General features: G+C 58.6%; 1 protein-coding gene across 1 annotated transcript; it reads left to right on the forward strand.

Moving 5' to 3' along the window:
* Positions 1 to 10,151: 10,151 nt before the first annotated feature.
* GIPC1 (GIPC PDZ domain containing family member 1) lies at positions 10,152 to 21,932 on the forward strand. The gene is made up of 6 exons (XM_072920131.1): positions 10,152 to 10,441; positions 11,423 to 11,608; positions 15,614 to 15,794; positions 17,738 to 17,853; positions 20,490 to 20,571; positions 21,588 to 21,932. Exons 1-6 carry the CDS (start codon positions 10,169 to 10,171, stop codon positions 21,737 to 21,739), a joined length of 990 nt encoding a protein of 329 aa, XP_072776232.1. The 5' UTR covers positions 10,152 to 10,168; the 3' UTR covers positions 21,740 to 21,932.
* The last annotated feature ends 3,215 nt before the right edge of the window (positions 21,933 to 25,147 follow it).

Consider the following 25,147-nt stretch of genomic DNA (forward strand, 5'->3'; position numbering starts at 1 on the left):
TCTGATTTTTTTTTAAGGATTTGTGTCAAAAATCCCGCGGAAAATGCCGATTTTATTCAAGGTTTTGTGCTAAAAAATCCGATTTTTAAAAGGATTTTCAGCCAAATATCCCCAAAAAATCCCCAAGAAATCCCCCCAAAAATCCCCCCCAAAAAAATCACAAAAATATCCCTTAAAAAAATCCCCAAAATTACCAAAAAATACCAAATAAAATAAAAAAAAATCCACAAAAATCCAAAAAACATCCCAAAAAATCCCCTAAAAATCCCCCAAAAAATCCCAAAACCCCAAAAAAAATCCCCCAAAAATCCCAAAAAATCCCCCCAAAAAATCTAAAAATCACCTTAAAAAATCCCCCCCCAAAATACTAAAAAATACAAAAAAAATCCCGAAAGAATCCCCAAAGATCCCCAAAAATCAAAAAAAAAATCACAAAAAAATCCCCAAAAAACTCAAAAAATCGCAAAAAAATCCCTCCAAAAATCAAAAAAAATCCCCCCCCCAAAAATGAAAAAAAATCCCCAAATAATCCCTTAAAAAAAAATCACCAAAAAATTCCCAAAAAATTCCAAAAAATTCCAAAAACTGAAAAAAAATCCCAAAAAAATCCCCAAAAACCCCAAAAAATCCCCCCAAATCTCCCAAAAACTCCAATTTTTAAAGGGATTTTTTCCAAAAATCACAAATAACCCCAAAAACCACCAAAAATCCCAAATCCTCCCAAATTAACCCCAAATCCACCCAAAAAATCCAAATCACTCCCCAAAAAATACACAAAAGATCCCAAATCACCCCAAATCTTTCAAAAATGACCCCAAAAATGTCGAAAAACCCCAAATCCACCCAAAATAACCCCAAATCCCCAAATCCAGCCCAAAACCCCCCAAATCCCCAAATCCTCCCAAAATAACCCCAAAACCGCCCCAAAAAATTCAAATCCCTCCCAAAAAAACCACCAAGAGATCCCAAAAACCCCCAAATCCTCCCAAATTAACCTGAAAACGGCAGGAAACGTGAGGGGAAATGGCGGGAAACTGAGGAGAAAATGGCGGGAAACTGGGGGGGAAATGGCGGGAAAAGTATGGAGGGAAATGGCGGGAAAAATGAGGGGAAAAGGCGGGAAATGTGAGGGGGAAAGGTGGGAAACGTGACGGAGAAAATGGTGGGAAATGTGAGGGGGAAAATGGCGGGAAAAGTAAGGGGGAAAATGGCGGGAAACGTGAGGGGGAAAAGATGGGAAATGTGAGGGGAAAATGGCGGGAAATGTGAGGGGAAAAGGCGGGAAATGTGAGGGGAAAATGGCGGGAAATGTCAGGGGGGAAATGGTGGGAAATGTTGGGAAAGGCAGGAAAAGTGAGGAGAAAATGGCAGAAATGGGAGAGGGAAATGGCGGGAAAAGTGAGGGGAAAATGGTGGGAATTGTGAGGGGAAAATGGTGGGAAATGTGAGGGGAAAGGGCTGGAAAAGTGAGGGGGGGGAAAAGATGGGAAATTTGAGGGGGGAAAGGGTGGGAAACTGAGGAGAAAATGATGGGAAAAGTGAGGGTAAAATGGCGGGAAATGTGAGGAGAAAAGGGTGGAAAATGTGAGGGGGAAAATGGCGGGAAATGTGAGGGGGAAAAGGTGGAAAAAGTGAGGGGAAAGGACGGGAAATGTGAAGGGAAAATGGTGGGAAATGTGAGGGGGAAAAGATGGGAAATATGAGGGGGAAAAGTGAGGGGAATGTGAGGGGGAAAATGGCGGGAAATGTGAGGGGAAAATGGTGGGAAATGTGACAGGGAAATGGCGGGAAAAGTAAGGGGGAAAATGGCGGGAAATGTGAGGGGGAAAAGATGGGAAATGTGAGGGGGAAAAGGGTGGGAAATGTGAGGGGGGAAAAGGGTGGGAAATGTGAAGGAAAATGGAATGGCGGGAAAAGTAAGGGGGGACATGGCAAGAAACGTGAGGGGAAAAAGATGGAAAATGTGAGGGGGAAAAGGGTGGGAAACTGAGGGGAAAATGGTGGGAAAAGTGAGGAGAAAAGGGTGGGAAACGTGACGGATAAAAGGGCGGGAAATGTGAGGAGAAAAGGGTGGGAAAAGTAAGGGGGAAAATGGTGGGAAACGTGAGGGGGAAAAGGGTGGGAAACTGAGGAGAAAATGGTGGGAAAAGTGAGGGGAAAATGGCAGGAAATGCGAGGGAAAATGGCGGGAAATGTGAGGAGAAAAGGGTGGGAAACGTGACGGGGAAAAGGGTGGGAAATGTGAGGAGAAAAGGGCGGAAAATGTGAGGGGGAAAATGGTGGGAAATGTCGGGGAAACGGCAGGAAAAGTGAGGGGAAAAGGCAGGAAATGTGAGGGGAAAGGGCGGGAAATGTCAGGGGGGAAATGGTGGGAAATGTTGGGAAAGGGCAGGAAAAGTGAGGGGAAAATGGCAGAAATGGGAGGGGGAAATGGTGGGAAATGTGAGGGGAAAATGCCGGGAAATGTGAAGGAAAATGGAATGGCGGGAAAAGTAAGGGGGGACATGACAGGAAACGTGAGGGGAAAAAGATGGGAAATGTGAGGGGGAAAAGGGTGGGAAATGTGAGGGGGAAAGGGTGGGAAACTGAGGGGAAAATGGTGGGAAAAGTGAGGAGAAAAGGGTGGGAAACGTGACGGAGAAAAGGGCGGGAAATGTGAGGGGGAAAAGATGGGAAATATGAGGGGGAAAAGGGTGGGAAACTGAGGGGAAAATGGTGGGAAAAGTGAGGGGAAAATGGCAGGAAATGTGAGGGAAAATGGTGGGAAATGTCAGGGGGGAAATGGTGGGAAATGTTGGGAAAGGGCGGGAAAAGTGAGGAGAAAATGGTGGGAAATGTGAGGGGGAAAATGGCGGGAAATGCAAGGGAAAATGGCAGGAAACCTGAGGGAGAAATGGCGGGAAATGTGAGGGGGAAAATGCCGGGAAATGTGAGGGAGAAAGGCAGGAAAAGTGGGGGGAAAGGACGGGAAATGTGAAGGGAAAATGGCGGGAAATCTGAGGGGGAACGTGACCCACAGGGGACATTGGGGACAGGCCAAGGTGGCAACTGCGGCACCATGACCCCCAGGGGACACCGGGGACACCGGGGACAGCCCGAGGTGGCACCGACAGCACCGTGACCCACAGGGGACATTGGGGACATTGGGGACAGCCCGAGGTGGCACCCGCGGCACCGTGACCTCCAGGGGACATCGGGGACAGCCCAAGGTGGCACCCCAGGGACCCACGGGGACATTGGTGACAGACCAGGGGACATTGGGACTCCTGTGGCATCCAGGGGACTTCCTGGGTCCTTGTGGCACTTGGGGACAGCAGGGGACACTGAGGGACACCAAGGACACCCAGGGACACCTGTGACACCCAGGGGACATGGAGGGACACCCAGGGGACACCAGGGGACATCCAGGGGACACCAAGGGACATGTGTGACATCCAAGGGACACCCAGGGGACACTGAGGGACACCTGTCACACCTGAGGGACACCAAGGGGCACCCAGGGGACATCCAAGGGACACCCAGGGGACAAAAGGGACAGGCCTGGCCTGGCTGATCCTGGACATGGAGAGATCCCAGGACAGGGACGGGACAGGGACACACCTGGGACAGGACAGGGACACACCTGGGACTGGGACAGGGACACACCTGGGACAGGTATGGGGACACACCTGGGACAGTGACACACCTGGGACAGGTATGGGGACACACCTGGGACAGGGACACACCTGGGACAGGGACAGGGACACACCTGGGACAGGGACACACCTGGGACAGGGACACACCTGGGACAGGGACAGGGACACACCTGGGACAGGGACACACCTGGGACGGGACAGGGACACACCTGGGACAGGGACAGGGACACACCTGGGACAGGGACACACCTGGGACGGGACAGGGACACACCTGGGACAGGGACACACCTGGGACAGGGACACACCTGGGACTGGGACACACCTGAGACAGGTATGGGGACACACCTGGGACAGGGACAGGTATGGGGACACACCTGGGACAGGGACACACCTGGGACTGGGACAGGGACACACCTGGGACAGGACAGGGACACACCTGGGACAGGGACACACCTGGGACAGGGACACACCTGGGACAGGTATGGGGACACACCTGGGACAGGACAGGGACACACCTGGGACAGGTATGGGGACACACCTGGGACAGGTATGGGGACACACCTGGGACAGGGATGGGGACACACCTGGGACAGGGACAGGTATGGGGACACACCTGGGACAGGGATGGGGACACACCTGGGACTGGGACAGGGACACACCTGGGACAGGGACAGGGACAGGGACACACCTGGGACTGGGACAGGGACACACCTGGGACAGGGACACACCTGGGACAGGGACACACCTGGGACAGGTATGGGGACAGGGACACACCTGGGACAGGGACAGGGACACACCTGGGACAGGTATGGGGACAGGGACACACCTGGGACAGGGACAGGGACACACCTGGGACAGGGACACACCTGGGACAGGGACTGGGACACACCTGGGACAGGGACAGGGACACACCTGGGACAGGGACACACCTGGGACAGGGACTGGGACAGGGACACACCTGGGACAGGGACACACCTGGGACAGGGACACACCTGGGACAGGGACAGGGACACACCTGGGACAGGGACAGGGACACACCTGGGACAGGGACACACCTGGGACAGGTATGGGGACACACCTGGGACAGGTATGGGGACACACCTGGGACAGGGATGGGGACAGCGCCGGATCCCGGCTGCTGATCCCGGCCCCGATTCCCTCCCGGATGCTGTGGGACCAACAAGGACGTGACCGGATCCCCTGGACACCCCTGGGTGGATCCCAGATCCCCCAAATGGATCCCAACCCCCCTGGATGGATCCCAGAACCCAAAATTGATCCCAACCCCCCTGGGTGGACCCCAGAACCCAAAATTGATCCCACCCCCCCTGGATGGATCCCAGAACCCCCCCAAAGAGTGCCAGGACTGCTCTGGACTCCCTGGATGGATCCCAGATCCCCCAAATGGATCCCGGACTCTGAACCCCTCCTGGATGGATTCTGGACTCCCTGGATGGATCCCAGATCCCCCAAATGGATCCCAGACTCTTCCCATGGATCCTGGGCCTCTCTGGATCTCCTGGGTGGATCCCGGACTCTGAACCCCTCTGGATGGATCCCGGATCCCCTTGGTCCCCCCAAATGGATCTCAGGCCCCTCTGGATCTTCTGGATGGATCCTGGAATCCCCAAATGGATCCCGAATCCCCCTGGACCCCCCAGATGGATCCCGGGCCCCTCTGGATCTTCTGGATGGATCCCAGACCCCCCAAATGGATCTCGGCTCCCCTTGGATGGATCATGGACCCCCCAAATGGATCCCAGATCCCCCTGGACCCCCCAAATGGATCTCGGCTCCCCTTGGATGGATCATGGACCCCCCAAATGGATCCCAGATCCACCTGGACCCCCCAAATGGATCCCGGGCCCCTCTGGACTCTCGGATGGATCCCGAAAATCCAAATGGGTTCTGGACACCTGTGGACACCTCAGATGGATCCTGAACCCCCCAAATGGATCCCAATCCCCCCGGACCACTCAGATGGATCCTGGGCCCCTCTGGATCTTCTGGATGGATCCCAGACCCCCCAAATGGATGTCGGCTCCCCTTGGATGGATCCTGGACCCCCCCCAAATGGATCCCGGGCCCCTCTGGACACCTCAGAAGGATCCCAAAAATCCAAATGGATTCTGGATCCCTGTGGACACCTCAGATGGATCCTGAACCCCCCAAATGGATCCCGGATCCCCTCTGGACAGTTCAGATGGATCCTGAACCCCCCAAATGGATCCCGGATCCCTTCGGACCCCTCGGATGGATCCTGGAGTCCCCAAATGGATCCCAAACCCTTCCAGACCCCCGGAGGGATCCCAGATCCCAAATGGATCCCCAGGACAGATCCCAAATGGATCCCCGGAAAGATCCCAAATGGATCCCCAGGACAGATCCCAAATGGATCTCCCGGGACAGAACCCAAATGGATCCCCAGGACAGATCCCAAATGGACCCCGGGAAAGATCCCAAATGGACCCCAGGACAGATCCCAAATGGACCCCCAGAGGGATCCCAGATCCCAAATGGATCCCCAGGACAGATCCCAAATGGACCCCCCAGGACAGATCCCAAATGGTCCCCCAGGAAAGATCCCAGATCCCAAATGGACCCCCGGACAGATCCCAAATGGACCCAGGACAGATCCCAAATGGATCCCCAGGAAAGATCCCAAATGGATCCCCAGGGCAGATCCCAAATGGATCCCCAGGACAGATCCCAAATGGATCCCCAGGAAAGATCCCAAATGGATCCCCAGGAAAGATCCCAAATGGATCCCCAGGACAGATCCCAAATGGACCCCAGGACAGATCCCAAATGGATCCCCAGGACAGATCCCACATGGATCCCCAGGACAGATCCCAAATGGACCCCCCAGGAAAGATCCCAAATGGATCCCTGGACAGATCCCAAATGGATCCCGGAAAGATCCCAAATGGATCCCCAGGACAGATCCCAAATGGATCCCGCGGGCGGATCCCGGACTGGGATAATGGTGGGGACGCCCCCTCCGCCCCTCCCCCGCTGTACAGAAATACAGGATCCCAAAAAGCCTCGAATCGACCCCAAAATTCCTCCCGGCCGGGACCCCCAGATCCCCCCCCCGAGCAATCCCAAAATCCTCTGGAGTTTGCCCCAAAAATCCCTGGAATTCACCCCAAAATCCTCTGGAATTGGCCCCAAAATCCTTCGGAATTCACCCCAAATCCTCTGGAATTCACCTCAAAATCCTTTGGAATTTGCCCCAAAATTCCCTGGAGTTCACCCCAAAAATCCCTGAAATTCACCCCAAAATCCTCTGGAATTGGCACCAGAATCCTCTGGAATTCACCCCAAAATCCTCTGGAATTCGCCCAAAAAAATCCTCTGGAATTCGCCCCAAAATTCCCTGGAATACACCCCAAAATCCTCTCGAATTTTCCCAAAAAGTCCTATGGAATTCACCCAAAACTCCTCTGGAATTGGCCCCAGAATCCTCTGGATTCACCCCAAAAATCCCCTGGAGTTCACCACAAATCCCCTGGAATTCACCCCAAAATCTCCTGGAATTCACCCCAAAATCTTTTGGAATTCATCCCAAAATTCCCTGGAGTTAATGCCAAAATTCCCGGAAATTCGCCCCAAAATCCTCTCCATTTTTGTTCTCCGGCCCCGCCCCTCCCCAGTACCGCCTTGGCCCCGCCCCTTTGCGTCAGGCCCCTCCCCATTGGCCACGCCCCTTTGCGCTCCGGCCCCGCCCCTTGCCATTGGCCCCGCCCCTTTGCGCCAGGCCCCGCCCCCAGCGCAGCCTTGGCCCCGCCCCTTTGCATTAGGCCCCGCCCTCCCCGTTGGCCACGCCCCTTTCCACCGCTGCCCCGCCTCTCTCCGGCCCCGCCCCCCACGCGCCGTCCCGGCTCCTGATTGGCTGCGCCGCGCGCGAGCCCGGGCGCGCCCATTGCCCGCGGCGGGCGGGGGGGGAGGGGAGGCGGAGCGGCCACGCCCTTTCCTGCTCCCCTCCCCCCCACGCCTCCCATTGGTCCGGGCGGGGCGGGGCGGCGGCGCTGATTGGTCAGGGCGCGGTTTGGCCACGCCCTCCCGGAAGTGCCGCTCCGCTCCGGCAGCAGCGCCCGGCGGGTGAGGGGGGAAACCGGGACCGGAACCGGGAATGGAACCGGATCGGGACCGGAACCGGGAATGGGGAAACCGGGACCGGAACCGGGAATGGGAACCGGATCGGGATCGGGACCGGGAAACCGGAACCGGGAATGGGAACCGGATCGGGACCGGGAATGGGGAAACCGGGACCAGAACCGGGAATGGGAACCGGGTCGGGATCGGAACCGGGAATGGGGAAACCGGGACCGGAACCGGGAATGGGAACCGGATCGGGATCGGAACCGGGAATGGGGAAACCGGGACCGGAACTGGGAATGGGAACCGGATCGGGATCGGGACTGGGAACGGGAACGGGACCACGGGAACGGGACTGAAACCGGGAAACCGGAACCGGGAATGGGAACGTGGGATCGGAACCGGGAACGGGGACTGGGAAACCGGGACTGAAACCGGGACCGGGAACGGGACGGGAATGGGGAAACCGGAACCGGGAATGGAACGGGACTGAAACCGGGACCGGGAATGGGATCGGGAATGGGGAAACCGGGAACGGGAGCGGGGACAGGATCCGGGAGGGTCCGGGAGGGTTCCGGGAGGGTCTCGGGAGGGTCCCGGGGGTCTCCGGGATTCGAGGACCTCCCCCGTGCCTCAGTTTCCCCTCTCGCCTTTCAGCCCCACCGGAGCCGAGCGGGACCCCCGAAACTCGGGGCGGGGGCGGCGAGAGCCCCCCGGGCACACCGGGAACCCCAAAAACCACCCCGGGAACCCCAAAAACCGCCCCGGGAACCCCAAAAACCGCCCCGGGCGCACCGGGAACCCCCAAAACCGCCCCGGGAACCCCGAAAACCGCCCCGGGAACCCCAAAAACTGCCCCGGGCACACCGGGAACCCCCAAAACCGCCCCGGGGACCCCAAAAACCGCCCCGGGAACCCCAAAAACCGCCCCGGGAACCCCGAAAACCGCCCCGGGCACACCGGGAACCCCAAAAACCGCCCCGGGCACCTCAAAAACCGCCCCGGGCACACCGGGAACCCCAAAAACCGCCCCGGGAACCCCAAAAACCGCCCCGGGCACACCGGGAACCCCCAAAATCACACCGGGAACCCCAAAAACTGCCCCGGGCACACCGGGAACCCCAAAAACCGCCCCGGGAACCCCAAAAGCCGCCCCGGGAACCCCAAAAACCACCCCGGGAACCCCAAAAACCACCCCGGGAACCCCAAAACCCCACCCAGACCCCCCAAAAGCCCTTTTAGACCCCCCCAAACCCCTCCTAGACCCTCTTAAAACCCCCTCAAACCCCTCCTAGATACCCTCAGACCCCCCAAAACCCCTCCTAGAGCCCCCAAACCCCCCTCAAGACCCCCAAAAGCCTTTTTAGACCCCCCAAACCCCTCCTAGACCCTCTTAAAACCCTCAAAACCCCTCCTAGACCCCCCAAAGCCCTCCTAGACCCCCCAAAACCCCTTCTAGACCCCCCCAAGCCCCGCTGAGACTCCCCCAAACCCATCCTAGATCCCCCCAAACCCCTCCTAGACCCTCCAAAACCCCCCTCAAGCCCCCCAAAACTCCCCTCAAGCTCCCCAAAAGCCCTTTTAGACCCCCCAAATCCCCCTCAGGCCCCCCAAAATCTCTCCTAGACACCCCCAGACCCCCCAAAACCCCTCTTAGACTCCCCAAACTCCTCCTAGACACCCCCAGACGCCCCAAAACCCCTCCCAGACCCCCCAAAACCCCTCCTAGACCCCCCAAACCCCTCCTAGACCCCCCAAAGCTCCACTAAGACCCCCCAAACTCCTCCTAGACCCCCCCAAAGCCCTTTTAGACCCCCCAAACTCCTCCTAGACACCCCCAGACCCCCCAAAACCCCTCCTAGACCCCCAAACCCCCCTCAAGCCCCCCAAAACCCCTCCTAGACCACCCCCAAACACCCCAGACCCCCAAAAAACCCTTTTAGACCCCCCAAACCCCTCCTAGACCCCCCCAGACACCTCAAAACCCCTCCTAGACACCCCCAGACCCTCCAAAACCCCTCCTACACACCCCAATACCCCTCTTAGACCCCCCAAACCCCCCTCAAGCCCCCCAAAAGTGCTCTTGGACCCCCCCAAAACCTCTACTAGACCCTCTTAGACCCCCCAAACCCCCCTGAACCCCCCCTAATGACCTTCTAGACCCCCCCAAACCCCTCCTAGACACCCCCAGACCCCCAAAACCTCTCCTAGACCCTCTTAAAACCCCCCCAAAACCTCTCGTAGACAACCCCAGACCCACCAAAACCCCTCCTAGACACCCCGAGACCCCCCAAAACCCCTCCTAGAAACCCCAAAACCCCCCCTAGAACCCCCAAGCCCCCCAAACCCCCCCTAGACCCCCCAAGCCCCCCCTAGACCCCCCAAAACCCCCCTCAAGCCCCCCAAAACCCCCCCCAGCCCCCCAGCCCCCCATGCCGCTGGGCCTGGGCCGCCGCAAGAAGCCGCCGCCGCTGGTGGAGAACGAGGAGGGGGCCGGGGGGCGCGGGGGGGCCCCGGGCGAGGCCGGGGGGGCCCCGGGGGGGGTCCCGGGGGGGGGCGCGGCCCCTCCCCCCGCCCTGCGGCCCCGGCTGGTGTTCCACACGCAGCTGGCGCACGGCAGCGCCACCGGCCGCGTCGAGGGGTTCGGCAACGTGCGCGAGCTGTACGGCAAAATCGGCGAGGCCTTCGGCATCCCGCCCAGCGAGGTGACTGGGGGCACTGGGAGGGACTGGGAGGGACTGGGATGGGATTGGGATGGACTGGGATAGACTGGGAGGGACTGGGATGGACTGGGATGGGATTGGGATGGACTGGGAGGGACTGGGATGGGATTGGGAGGGACTGGGATGGATTGGGAGGGACTGGGATGGGATTGGGATGGATTGGGATGGGATTGGGATGGATTGGGATGGGATTGGGATAGACTGGGATGGACTGGGAGGGACTGGGATGGACTGGGAGGGACTGGGAGGGACTGGGAATGGGATTGGGAACACTGGGAATGGGATTGGGATGGACTGGGATGGAACTGGGAATGGGACTGGGATAGACTGGGATGGACTGGGAGGGACTGGGATGGACTAGGATGGACTGGGATAGACTGGGAATGGGACTGGGATGGGATTGGGAGGGACTGGGATGGACTGGGATGGCACGCTGAACACCCCAATGTCCCCCTGTCCGTAGTATCCCCATGTCCCAGTGTCCCCTGGTGCTGTCCTGTCCCAGGTGACACCCCAGGTGTGTCCCTGTCGCCCCAGGTGACACCCCAGGTGTGTCCCTGCCACGCCAGGTGCTGTTCTGCACGCTGAACACGCTGATGTCCCCAATGTCCCCAATGTCCCCAATGTCCCCAGGTGACACCCAGGTGACACCCAGGTGACACCCCAGGTGTGTCCCTGCTGTCCCAGGTGACAGCCCAGGTGACACCCCAGGTGTGTCCCTGCCATCCCAGGTGACAGCCCAGGTGCTGTCCCCTGCCCCAGGTGACATCCCAGGTGTGTCCCTTCTGCCCCAGTTGACACCCCAGGTGTGTCCCTGCCATCCCAGGTGACACGCTAGGTGTGTCCCTGCTGCCCCAGGTGCTGTTGTGCACGCTGAACACAGCGATGTCCCCAGTGTCCCCAGTGTCCCCAGTGTCCCCAGGTGACACCCCAGGTGACCCCCCAGGTGTTTACCTGTCCCAGGTGCTGTTCTGCACGCTGAACACGCCGCAGGTGGACATGGAGAAGCTCCTGGGGGGGCAGATCGGGCTCGAGGATTTCATCTTCGCGCACACGCGCGGCCGCCAGAAGGACGTGCAGGTGCTCAAGTCCGAGGAGGCGCTGGGGCTGACCATCACCGACAACGGCGCCGGCTACGCCTTCATCAAGGTGAGACACACCTGGGACAGGTGAGACACACCTGGGACACACCTGGGCACACCTGGGACACACCTGGGACACACCTGGGACACACCTGGGCACACCTGGGACACACCTGGGCACACCTGGGCACACACAGGGACAGGGCTGGGGCTGACCATCACCGACAACGGCGCCGGCTACGCCTTCATCAAGGTGAGACACACCTGGGACAGGTGAGACACACCTGGGACAGGTGAGACACACCTGGGCACACCTGGGACACACCTGGGACACACCTGGGCACACCTGGGACACACCTGGGACACACCTGGGCACACCTGGGACACACCTGGGACACACCTGGGCACACCTGGGACACACCTGGGACACACCTGGGCACAGCTGGGCACACCTGGGCACACCTGGGACACACCTGGGACACACCTGGGCACACACAGGGACAGGGCTGGGGCTGACCATCACCGACAACGGCGCCGGCTACGCCTTCATCAAGGTGAGACACACCTGGGACACACCTGGGACACACCTGGGCACACCTGGGACACACCTGGGCACACCTGGGACAGGTGAGACACACCTGGGCACACCTGGGACACACCTGGGACACACCTGGGACACACCTGGGCAGGTGAGACACACCTGTGACACACCTGGACACACCTGGGACACACCTGGGACACACCGGGGACAGGTGAGACACACCTGGGACACACCTGGGCACACCTGGGCACACCTGGGCCACACCTGGGCACACCTGGGACACACCTGGGCACACCTGGGACACACCTGGGCACACCTGGGCACACCTGGGACACACCTGGGACAGGTGAGACACACCTGGGCACACACAGGGACAGGGCTGGGGCTGACCATCACCGACAACGGCGCCGGCTACGCCTTCATCAAGGTGAGACACACCTGGGACACACCTGGGACAGGTGGGACACACCTGGGACAGGTGAGACACACCTGGGACACACCTGGGCACACCTGGGCACACCTGGGCACGCCTGGGACAGGTGAGACACACCTGGGACACACCTGGGACACACCTGGGATAGGTGAGACACACCTGGGACACACCTGGGCACACCTGGGCACACCTGGGCACACCTGGGACAGGTGAGACACACCTGGGACACACCTGGGCACACCTGGGATAGGTGAGACACACCTGGGCACACCTGGACACACCTGGGCACACACAGGGACAGGGCTGGGGCTGACCATCACCGACAACGGCGCCGGCTACGCCTTCATCAAGGTGAGACACACCTGGGACAGGTGAGACACACCTGGGCACACCTGGGACACACCTGGGACACACCTGGGCACACCTGGGACACACCTGGGACACACCTGGGACACACCTGGGCACACCTGGGACACACCTGGGACAGGTGAGACACACCTGGGACACACCTGGGCACAGCTGGGACACACCTGGGCACACCTGGGACACACCTGAGACAGGTGAGACACACCTGAGACACACCTGGACACACCTGGGACACACCTGGGACAGGTGAGACACACCTGGGCACACCTGGGACATACCTGGGACACACCTGGGACAGGTGAGACACACCTGGGACACACCTGGGACACACCTGGGACACACCTGGGACACACCTGGGGCAGGTGAGACACACCTGGACACACCTGGACACACCTGGGACACACCTGGGACACACCTGGGCACACCTGGGACACACCTGGGACACACCTGGGACACACCTGGGACACACCTGGGCACACCTGGGACACACCTGGACACACCTGGACACAGCTGGCACAGCTGGGTGGGGGCAGTGGGGCAGCGCTGGGCTCACCCTTACCTACAGCAGGTTACTGCAGCTGCCCCAGGTGTGACCCCGGAGTGACCCCGGAGTAACCCCGGTGTGCCCTGGTGTAACCCAGGTGTAACTCGGGTGTGACCCAGGTGTAACCCCAGAGTAATCCTGGTGTAACCCCGGAACAGCCCCAGAGTAGCCCCGGTATAACCCAGGTGTGACCCAGGTGTAACCTGGGTGTAACCCAGGTGTGACCCTGGAATAACCCCGGAGGAACCCAGGTGTAACCCAGGTGTAACTCAGGTGTAACCCCGGTGTAACTGTGGAGTACCCCCGGAGTAACCCAGGCGTAACTCAGGTGTAACTCAGCTGTGCCCAGGTGTAACCCAGGTGTGCCCCAGGTGTAACCACGGTGTAACCCCGGAGTAACGGCGGTGTTACCCCGGTGTAACCCCAGTGTAGCCCCAGAGTAACCGCGGTGTAATTCCCGGTGTACCCCCGGTGTAACCCCGGAGTAACGGCGGTGTGACCCCAGAATAACCCCGAAATACCCCCGGAGTAACTGTGGTGTAATTCCCGGAGTACCCCCGGTGTACCCCCAGTGTAACCGCAGTGTACCCCCGGTGTAATTCCCGGTGTAATTCCCGGTGTACCCCTCATGTACCCCCGGTGTAACCCCGGTGTTACTGTGGTGTAAACCTCGTGTACCCCCGGTGTACCCCTGGAGTACCCCTGGTGTAATTCCTGGAGTACCCCACGTGTAATTCCCGGAGTACCCCCGGAGTAACCGCGGTGTAACCCCGGTGTAACCCCGGTGTAATTCCCGGTGTAACCCCGGTGTAACCCCCGTGTACCCCCAGTGTAATTCCCGGTGTACCCCCGGTGTAACCCCGGTGTAACCCCGGTGTAATTCCCGGTGTAACCCCCGGTGTAACCCCGGTGTAACCCCGGTGTAATTCCCGGTGTAACCCCGGTGTAACCCCAGTGTAATTCCCGGTGTAACCCTGGTGTAACCCCGGTGTAATTCCCGGTGTAACCCCCGGTGTAACCCCTGTGTAACCCCGGTGTAATTCCCGGTGTAATTCCCGGTGTAACCCCAGTGTAATTCCCGGTGTAATTCCCGGTGTAATTCCCGGTGTAACCCCGGTGTAATTCCCGGTGTAACCCCGGTGTAATTCCCGGTGTAATTCCCGGTGTAATTCCCGGTGTAATTCCCAGTGTAACCCCGGTGTAATTCCTGGTGTAACCCCGGTGTACCCCCGGTGTAATTCCCGGTGTAATTCCCGGTGTAATTAACTCCCGGTGTAATTAACTCCCGCAGCGGATCCGGCAGGGCTCGCTGATGTCGCGCCGGTGTAACCCCGGTGTAATTAATTAACTCCCGGTGTAATTAATTAATCCCGCAGCGGATCCGGCAGGGCTCGCTGATGTCCCGCCTGCCCCAGGTGTAATTAATTAACTCCCGGTGTAATTAATTAATCCCGCAGCGGATCCGGCAGGGCTCGCTGATGTCCCGCCTGCCCCAGGTGTAATTAATTAACTCCCGGTGTAATTAATTAACCCCGCAGCGGATCCGGCAGGGCTCGCTGATGTCCCGCCTGCCCCAGGTGTAATTAATTAACTCCCGGTGTAATTAATTAACCCCGCAGCGGATCCGGCAGGGCTCGCTGATGTCCCGCCTGCCCCAGGTGTAATTAATTAACTCCCGCTGTAATTAATTAATCCCGCAGCGGATCCGGCAGGGCTCGCTGATGTCCCGCCTGCCCCAGGTGTAATTAATTAATCCCGGTGTAATTAATTAATCCCGCAGCGGATCCGGCAGGGCTCGCTGATGTCCCGCCTGCCCCAGGTGTAATTAATTAATTAACTCCCGGTGTAATTAATTAATCCCGCAGCGGATCCGGCAGGGCTCGCTGATGTCCCGCCTGCCCCAGGTGTAATTAATTAATCCCGGTGTAATTAATTAATCCCGCAGCGGATCCGGCAGGGCTCGCTGATGTCCCGCCTGCCCCAGGTGTAATTAATTAACTCCCGGTGTAATTAATTAATCCCGCAGCGGATCCGGCAGGGCTCGCTGATGTCCCGCCTGCCCCAGGTGTAATTAATTAACTCCCGGTGTAATTAATTAATCCCGCAGCGGATCCGGCAGGGCTCGCTGATGTCCCGCCTGCCCCAGGTGTAATTAATGAACTCCCGGTGTAATTAATTAATCCCGCAGCGGATCCGGCAGGGCTCGCTGATGTCCCGCCTGCCCCAGGTGGCCGTCGGGGACGTGCTGGAGGCGCTGGACGGGCGCAGCCTCGTGGGGACGCGGCACTTCGAGGTGGCGCGGCTGCTGCAGGAGCTGCCCCGCGGGCAGAGCTTCAGGCTGAGCCTGACAGAGCCCAGGAGGGCCTGGGGTGGGTACTGGGAGGGACTGGGAGGGACTGGGAGGGACTGGGAGATACTGGGATGGACTGGGATGGACTGGGAGGGACTGGGATGGAGCTGCCCCGCGGGCAGAGCTTCAGGCTGAGGCTCACCAAGCCCAGGAGGGCCTGGGGTGAGACTGGGAGGGACTGGGATTGACTGGGATTGACTGGGATTGAACTGGGAGGGAATGCGAGGGACTGGGATGGACTGGGAGGGATTGGGATTGAACTGGGATGGACTGGGATGTGCTGGGATTAACTGGGAGCGACTGGGATGGGCTGGGATTTAACTGGGATGGACTGGGATTGAACTGGGATTGACGGGAATGGACTGGGAGGGACTGGGATTGAACTGGGAGGGACTGGGATAGACTGGGAGGGACTGGGATAGACTGGGAGGGACTGGGATTGAACTGGGATGGACGGGGAGGGACTGGGATGGAGCTGCCCCACGGGCAGAGCTTCAGGCTGAGGCTCACCGAGCCCCGGAGGGCATGGGGTGAGACTGGGAGGGACTGGGATGGACTGGGATTGACTGGGATTGAACTGGGATGGACTGGGATTAACTGGGAGGGACTGGGATGGACTGGGATTAACTGGGATTGAACTGGGATGGACTGGGAGGCACTGGGATGGACTGGGATTGAACTGGGAGGGACTGGGCTGGAGCTGCCCCGCGGGCAGAGCTTCAGGCTGCGGCTCACCGAGCCCAGGAGGGCCTGGGGTGGGTACTGGGAGGGACTGGGAGGGACTGGGATGGACTGGGATGGACTGGGATTAACTGGGATTGAACTGGGATTAACTGGGATGGACTGGGATGGACTGGGATGGAGCTGCCCCATGGGCAGAGCTTCCAACTGCGGCTGACAGAGCCCAGGAGGGCCTGGGGTGGGTACTCGGAGCAACTGGGATTGACTGGGAGCAACTGGGAGGGACTGGGATTAACTGGGATGGACTGGGATAGACTGGGATTGAACTGGGATGGACTGGGATTAACTGGGATTGACTGGGATTAACTGGGATTAACTTGGAGGGACTGAGGTTGACCTGGGATGGACTGGGAGGGACTGGGAGGGACTGGGATTGAACTGGGATGGACTGGGAGGGACTGGGATGGACTGGGATGGACTGGGAGGGACTGGGAGGGTCTGGGATTGAACTGGGAGGGACTGGGAGGGACTGGGCTGGAGCTGCCCCGCGGGCAGAGCTTCCAACTGCGGCTGACAGAGCCCAGGAGGGCCTGGGGTGAGACTGGGATGGACTGGGATTAACTGGGATTGAACTGGGATGGACTGGGATTGAACTGGGATTGACTGGGATGGACTGGGATTGAACTGGGATGGAGCTGCCCCGTGGGCAGAGCTTCCAACTGCGGCTCACCGAGCCCAGGAGGGCCTGGGGTGAGACTGGGAGGGACTGGGATTAACTGGGAGGGATTGGGATTAACTGGGATTGAACTGGGATGGACTGGGATGAGACTGGGATGGACTGGGAGGGACTGGGAGGGACTGGGAGGGACTGGGAGGGACTGGGATTGAACTGGGATGGACTGGGATAGACTGGGATGGACTGGGATTGAACTGGGAGGGACTGGGATTGAACTGGGATGGACTGGGATTGACTGAGATTAACGGGGATTGAACTGGGATGGACTGGGGTTGAACTGGGATTGACTGGGCTGGACTGGGATTGAACTGGGAGCAGTGGGCTGGACTGGGGGGATCTGAACATGCCCCCTACAATGGGGACCCCGATGTCCCCTGCGTGACCCCGATGACCCCTGCATGACCCCTGTGTGACCCTCCTGGGTGACCCCTGTGTGACCCCTGTGTGACCCCGATGTCCCCTGCGTGACCCCAATGACCCCTGCATGACCCCGGTGTGACCCCTGGGTGACCCCTGTGTGACCCCGTGTGACCTCTCTGTCCCAGAGGGGGTCGGGCCCCGCTCCGGGGGGGTCTCGGCCCGGGGGGGGCCCCCCCAGGGGGTGTCGGGCCGGGGGACGCTGCGGCTGCGCTCGAGGGGCCCGGCCACGCTGCAGGAGCAGGTACAGCCCCAAACAGCCCCAAAATGGCCCCAGAGTGTCCCCAAAATAGCCCCAAAATATCCCCAAAACGGCCCCAAAATGTCCCCGAAGTATCCCCAAAACATCCTCAAAATGTCCCCGAAATATCCCCAAAATGTCCCCAAAATGTCCCCAAAATATCCCCAAAACAGCCCCAAAACAGCCCCAAAATGGCCCCAAAAGGTCCCTGAAATATCCCCAAAATGTCCCCAAAACATCCCCCAAACGGCCCCAAAATGTCCCCAAAATATCCCTAAAATATCCCCAAAACGGCCCCAAAATGTCCCCGAAATATCCTCAAAATGTCCCCAAGGTATCCCCAAAGCATCCCCAAAATATCACCGAAATGTCCCCAAAATAGCCCCAAAATGGCCCCAAAACGGCCCCAAAACATCCCCAAAACGGCCCCAAAATATCCCCAAAATGGCCCCAAAATGTCCCCAAAATATCCCTAAAACAGCCCCAAAGCGGCCCCAAAATGTCCCCAAAATATCCCCAAAATAGCCCCAAAATATCCCCAAAATATCCCCAAAATGTCTCCAACATGTGCCCAAAATGGCCCCAAAATGTCCCCAACATGTCCTCAAAATATCCCCAAAATGGCCCCAAAATGTTCCCAAAATATCCCCAAAATATCCCCAAAATGTCCCCAAAACAGCCCCAAAATGTTCCCAAAATATCCCCAAAATAGCCCCAAAATGTCCCCAAAACATCCCCAGAATATCCCCAAAATGTCCCCAAAATAGCCCCAAAATGTCCCCGAAACATCCCCAAAATATCCCCAAAATCACACCAAAACATCCCCAAAATGTCCCCAAAATATCCCCAAACTATCCCCAAAATGTCCCCAAAATGTCCCCAAAATATCCCCAAAACGGCCCCAAAATGTCCCCAAAACATCCCCAAAATATCCCCAAAATAGCCCCAAAATGTCCCCAAAACGGCCCCTAAATATCCCCGAAATATCCCCAAAATATCCCAAAAACGGCCCCAAAATGTCCCCAAAATATCCCCCGAATATCCCCAGAATTTCCCCAAAATATCCCCAAAATGTCCCCAAAATATCCCCAAAACATCCCCAAAACGGCCCCAAAATGTCCCCAAAATATCCTCAAAACATCCCCAAAATATCTCCAGAATATCCCCCAAACAGCCCCTAAACGGCCCCAAAATGTCCCCAAAATATCCCCAAAATATCCCCAAAACGGGCCAAAAATGTCCCCAAAACATCCCCAAAATAGCCCCAAAATAACCCAAAATATCCCCAAAATGGCTCCAAAATATCCCTAAAACAGCCCCAAAACGGCCCCAAAATATCCCCAAAATGTCCCAGAAATATCCCCAAAATGTCCTCAAAATATCCCTAAAACATCCCCAAAATGTCCCCAAAATATCCCCAAAATATCCCCAAAACATCCCCCAAACGGCCCCAAAAATCCCCAAAATATCCTCAAAATGTCCCCAAAACATCCCGAAAATATCCCCAAAATGTCCCCAAAATAGCCCCAAAAATCCCCAAAATATCCCCAAAATGGCCCCAAAATATCCCCAAAATATCCCCAAAATGTCCTCAAAACATCCCCAAAACGGCCCCAAAACATCCCCAAAATCACCCCGAAATATCCCCCAGAGACCCTAAAATCATCCTGGGGACCCCAAAATCCCCCCAGAGCCCCAAAATCTCCCTTTGGGACCCCAAAATATCCCCCAGAGACCCCCAAAATCTCCCTTTGGGGACCCCAAAATCCCCTCAGGACCCGAAAATGCCCCTTGGGGACCCCAAAAATGATCCTGGGAGCCCCAAAATCCCCCCAGGGACCCCAAAATCCACTCAGGCACCCCAAAATACTCCCAGGACCCCAAAATACCCCTTTGGGACCCCAAAATATCCCTTGGGGACCCCAAAATATCCTTTGGGAACCCCAAATTTCCCCAAAATATCCCTTGGGAACCCCAAAATACCCCCAGGACCCCAAAATCCATCCAGGGACCCCAAAATATCCATGGGAACCCCCAAATCCCCTGAGGGATCCCCAAAATCTCCCCAGGGATCCCCCAATCCTCCCAGAGAGCCCCAAAATCTCCCCTTGGGGACCCCAGAATCCCCCCGAGGACCACCAATATCTGCCTTGGGGACCCCAAAATGTCTCTTGGGAGCCCCAAAATCCACTCAGGGATCCCCAAAATCTCCCTTGGGGACCCCAAAATCCCCTCGGGACCCGAAAATGCCCCTTGGGGACCCCAAAAATGATCCTGGGAGCCCCAAAATCCTCCCGGGGACCCCCAAAATGTTTCTTGGGGTCCCCAGAAGCAACTCAGGCACCCCAAAATCCTCTCAGGGACCCCCAAAATCTCCCTTGGGGACCCCAAAAATTATCCTGGGAGCCCCAAAATCCACTCAGGGACCCCAAAATACCCCCAGGACCCCAAAATGTCCCTTGGGGACCGCAAAATATCCTTTGGGGACCCCAAATTTCCCCAAAATATCCCTTGGGAACCCCAAAATATCCCTTGGGAACCCCAAAATCCACTCAGGGACCCCCAAAATATCCCTTGGGGACCCCAAAATCCCCCGGGGACCCCCAAAAATCCCCCCAAAATCCCCCAAATTCCCGCAGCCGTCGGCGTTCGAGGAGCGGGCGGTGGCCAAGGTGGACGATCTGCTGGAGAGCTACATGGGAATCCGGGACAGCGAGCTGGGTGAGCACCCCAAAATCCTGGGGGACCCCAAAATTCTGGGGGACCCCAAAATCCCGGGGGACCCCAAAATCCTGGGAGAACCCCCAAGAAACCCCTTTGGGATCACCCCAAAAAAACCCCCCGGGCTCTGCTGGAGAGCTCCATGGGCATCCGGGACAGCGAGCTGGGGGAGCCCGAAAATCCTGGGGGACCCCAAAATTCTGGGGGACCCCAAAATCCCGGGAGAATCCCAAAATCGGGAAACCCAACATCGGGAACCCCAAAAACGGGAACCCCAAAATCCTGAGGAACCCCAAAATCTGAGACCCCAAAATCCTGGGGAACCCCAAAATCCCAAAGAACCCCAAAATTGGGAACCCCAAAATCCCGGGAGAATCCCAAAATTGGGAACCCCAAAATCCGAGACCGCAAAATCCCGGGAACCCCCAAAATCGGGAACCCCAAAATCCGGAACCCCAAAATCGGGAACCCCCAAAATCGGGAACCCCAAAATCTTAGAGGAACCCCAAAATCCCAAAGAACCCCAAAATCCCAGAGGAACCCCAAAATCCTGGGGAACCCCAAAAGCCCCTGGGACCCCTGAACTGTCCCCCATGTCCCCAATGTCCCCAGTGTCCCCAATGTCCCCAATGTCCCCAGTGTCCCCAATGTCCCCAATGTCCCCAATGTCCCCAGTGTCCCCAATGTCCCCAATGTCCCCAATGTCCCCAATGTCCCCAATGTCCCCCACTGTCCCCAATGTCCCCAATGTCCCCAATGTCCCCAGTGTCCCCAATGTCCCCAATGTCCCCAATGTCCCCAATGTCCCCCAATGTCCCCCACTGTCCCCAATGTCCCCAACACCCCCAATGCCCCCAATGTCCCCGATGTCCCCATGTCCCCACTGTCCCCAATGTCCCCAATGTCCCCAATGTCCCCAATGTCCCCAGTGTCCCCATGTTCCCAATGATGTCCCCAATGTCCCCAATGTCCCCAATGCCCCCAATGATGTCCCCAATGTCCCCTCTGTCCCACAGCCGCCACCATGGTGGAGCTGGGCCGTGACGCGCGCGATCCCGACTCTCTGGCGGCGGCTCTGGACTCTCAGCTCGGGGATTTCGCGTTCCCCGACGAGTTCGTGTTCGACGTGTGGGGCGCCATCGGCGACGCCAAGGCGGGGCGCTGCTGACCCCAAAAACGGCACCCCGAAATCACGGCACCCCAAAACCGGCACCCCAAAACCGGCACCCCAAAACCGCTGCTGACCCCGAAACCCCCGGCACCCCAAAATCACGGGACCCCAAAACTGCTGGGACCCCAAAACCGGCACCCCAAAACCCCAGGACATTGAAACCTGGCACCCTGAAACTGGCACCCCAAAACCCTGGCACCCCAAAAGCCCCGGGACCCTGAAACCGGCACCCCAAAACCGTCACCCCGAAACCATGGGACCCCAAAACCCCCGGGACCCCAAAACCCCGGGACATTGAAACCCAGAACCCCAAAACCCTGGGACATTGAAACCTGGCACCCCGAAACCTGGCACGCCAAAACCGGCACCCCAAAACCACTGCTGACCCTGAAACCCCCGGCACCCCAAAACCACGGGACCCCAAAACCGCTGGGACCCCAAAACCGGCACCCCAAAAGCCCAGGACATTGAAACCCAGAACCCCAAAACCCTGGGACATTGAAACCTGGCACCCCAAAACCGTCACCCCGAAACCGGCACCCCAAAACACCCAGCACCCCGAAACCCCGGACATTGAAACCTGGCACCCAAAACCTTCAAGACCCCAAAACCTGGCACCCCAATACCCCGGCACCCCGAAACCTGAGACCCCAAAACCCCCCAGGACCCCAAACCCCGACACCAAAAACCCTGGGACCCCAAAATGGGGACCCCAAAAACCGGAGACCCCAAAAACCCTGAGACCCCAAAACCCCGGGACCCCTCAAATGGGGATCCCCAGAAACTCTGGGACCCCCAAAACTCTGGGACCACAAACCCCGGGACCCCCAAACCCTGGGACCCCTCAAATGGAGACCCCAAAAACTCTGGGACCCCAAAACCTTGGGACCCCTCAAATGGGGATCCCAAAAACTCTGGGACCCCCCAAAACGGGGACCCCAAAACTCCCTGGGACCCCCTATGGGATCGGGGACCCCCATAATTGGGGGGAACCCCTCAAAAGCTGGAAACGCCCCCCAAAAACTCTGCTGGACCCCCAAATTCCCTGTGCCCCCCCCCGGGTACCCCCAAATTCCGGGGACCCCCCCCGGACCCCCAAATTCCGGACCCCCCCCCCACCCTGGGGACCCCCCCTCATTTTGGGACCCCCCGAAATCTTTTGGGGGACCCCCCAAAATCGGGCAGGACCCCCCCGGTGCCACCTGAGCCTGTCACGCACTGTCAGTCACACACTGTCACCTGTCCCCCCCCAATGTCACCTGTCCCCCCCAGTGTCACCTGTCGGTGTCACCTGTCGGTGTCACCTGTCCCCCCCAGGTGTCACCCCGGTGTCACCTGTCCCCCCCCCCGATGTCACCTGTCGGTGTCACCTGTTGGTGTCACCTGTTGATGTCACCTGTCCCCCCCAGTGTCCCCTCTTGGTGTCCCCTCTTGGTGTCACCTGTCGGTGTCACCTGTCCCCCCCAGTGTCACTTGTGCCCCCCAGGTGTCCCCTCTTGGTGTCACCTGTCGGTGTCACCTGTTGGTGTCACCTGCTGGTGTCACCCCAGTGTCACCTGTACCCCCCCCAGGTGTCACCTGTCCTCTGCTGGTGTCACCTGTTGGTGTCACCTCTCCCCCCGCCCCGTGTCACCTGTTGGTGTCACCTGCTGGTGTCACCTGCTGGTGTCACTTGTCCCGCCCCAGTGTCACCTGTCAGTGTCACCTGTCGGTGTCACCTGTCCCCCCCCAGTGTCCCCTGCTGCCCCTCCCCCCCCTCGGGCTATTTTTGTATTTTCGGGAAAATTTGGGAATAAAAACGGAGACACAGAAACGGCCGAGGGGACACCTGGGGACAGCTGGGGACACACCTGGGGACACCTGGGGATACCTGGGGACAGCTGGGGACACACCTGGGGACACCTGGGGACCGCTGGGGACACCTGGGGACACACCTGGGGACAGCTGGGGACAGCTGGGACACACCTGGGACACACCTGGGGACACCTGGGGACACACCTGGGGACACACCTGGGGACACACCTGGGGACAGCTGGGGACACACCTGGGACAGCTGGGGACATCTGGGGACACCTGAGAACAGCCGGGGGGGCACTGACCCCATTTGGGGAGGGGGCGGGAATGGGGACGGGGGCACCGGGGGGGGGGTCTCAGACCCCATTTGGGGTCCCAAACCCGATTTGGGGTCCCGAACCCCATTTGGGGAGGGGGCCCAGACCCCATTTTGGGGGGGTGCCAAACTTTATTTGGGGAGGAGTCCCAAACACCATTTGGGGCCCAGACCCCATTTTGGGGAGGGGTCCCAAACCCCATTTGGGGTCCCGAACCCCATTTGGGGAGGGGTCCCAGACCCGATTTAGGATCAGAAATCTGATTTGGGGAGGGGTCCCAAACCCCATTTGGGGTCCCAAACCCGATTTGGGGAGGGGTCCCAGACCCGATTTAGGATCAGAAATCTGATTTGGGGAGGGGTCTTCAGCCCCATTTTTGTGGTGGGGGGTCCCAAACTCCATTTGGGGAGAGGTCTTCAGCCTCATTTTGGGGAAGGGTCCCAAACCCCATTTGGGGGCCAAGACCCTATTTGGGGTCCCAAAGCCTATTTGGGGAGGGGTCCCAGACCCCATTTTTGGGGGGGTCGCAAACTTTATTTGGGGAGGGGTCAAAAACCCCATTTGGGGTCCCAAACCCGATTTAGGATCAGAAATCTGATTTGGGGAGGGGTCTTCAGCCCCCTTTTTGTGGTGGGGGGGTCCCAAACTCCATTTGGGGAGGGGTCTTCAGCCTCATTTTGGGGGTCGGGTCCCACACCCCGTTTTGGGGAGGGGTTCCAAACCCCATTTGGGGGTCCCAAACCCCATTTGGGGGCCCAGACCCCATTTTGGGGAGGGGTCCCGGTGCCATTTTGGGGAGGGGTCCGGGTGCGATTTTGGGGAGGGGTCCGGGTGTGATTTTGGGGAGGGGTCTCTGTGTTATTTTGGGGAGGGGTCTCTGTGTTATTTTGGGGAGGGGTCTCTGTGTGATTTTGGGGAGGGGTCCGGGTGTGATTTTGGGGAGGGGTCCCAGACCCCATTTTGGGGAGGGGTCCCGGTGTTATTTTGGGGAGGGGTCCGGGTGTGATTTTGGGGAGGGGTCCGGGTGTGATTTTGGGGAGGGGTCCGGGTGCGATTTTGGGGAGGGGTCCCGGTGTGATTTTGGGGAGGGGTCTCTGTGTTATTTTGGGGAGGGGTCCCAGACCCCATTTTGGGGATGGTCCCGGTGCGATTTTGGGGAGGGGTCCCGGTGTGATTTTGGGGAGGGGTCCCGGTGTGATTTTGGGGAGGGGTCCGGGTGTGATTTTGGGGAGGGGTCCCAGACCCCATTTTGGGGATGGTCCCGCTGTTATTTTGGGGAGGGGTCCCGGTGCGA

Source organism: Taeniopygia guttata, chromosome 30, assembly GCF_048771995.1.
Source record: "Taeniopygia guttata chromosome 30, bTaeGut7.mat, whole genome shotgun sequence".
Taxonomy (NCBI): domain Eukaryota; kingdom Metazoa; phylum Chordata; class Aves; order Passeriformes; family Estrildidae; genus Taeniopygia; species Taeniopygia guttata.

Bases quoted from the DNA above. Each gene is read 5' to 3' on its own strand.
- GIPC1 (XM_072920131.1), top strand. From the start codon at position 10,169: ATGCCGCTGGGCCTGGGCCGCCGCAAGAAGCCGCCGCCGCTGGTGGAG. The intron at 11,609-15,613 runs GTGAGACACACC...TTAATCCCGCAG, and splicing joins CCGGCTACGCCTTCATCAAG to CGGATCCGGCAGGGCTCGCT. The intron at 20,572-21,587 runs GTGAGCACCCCA...TCTGTCCCACAG, and splicing joins AATCCGGGACAGCGAGCTGG to CCGCCACCATGGTGGAGCTG.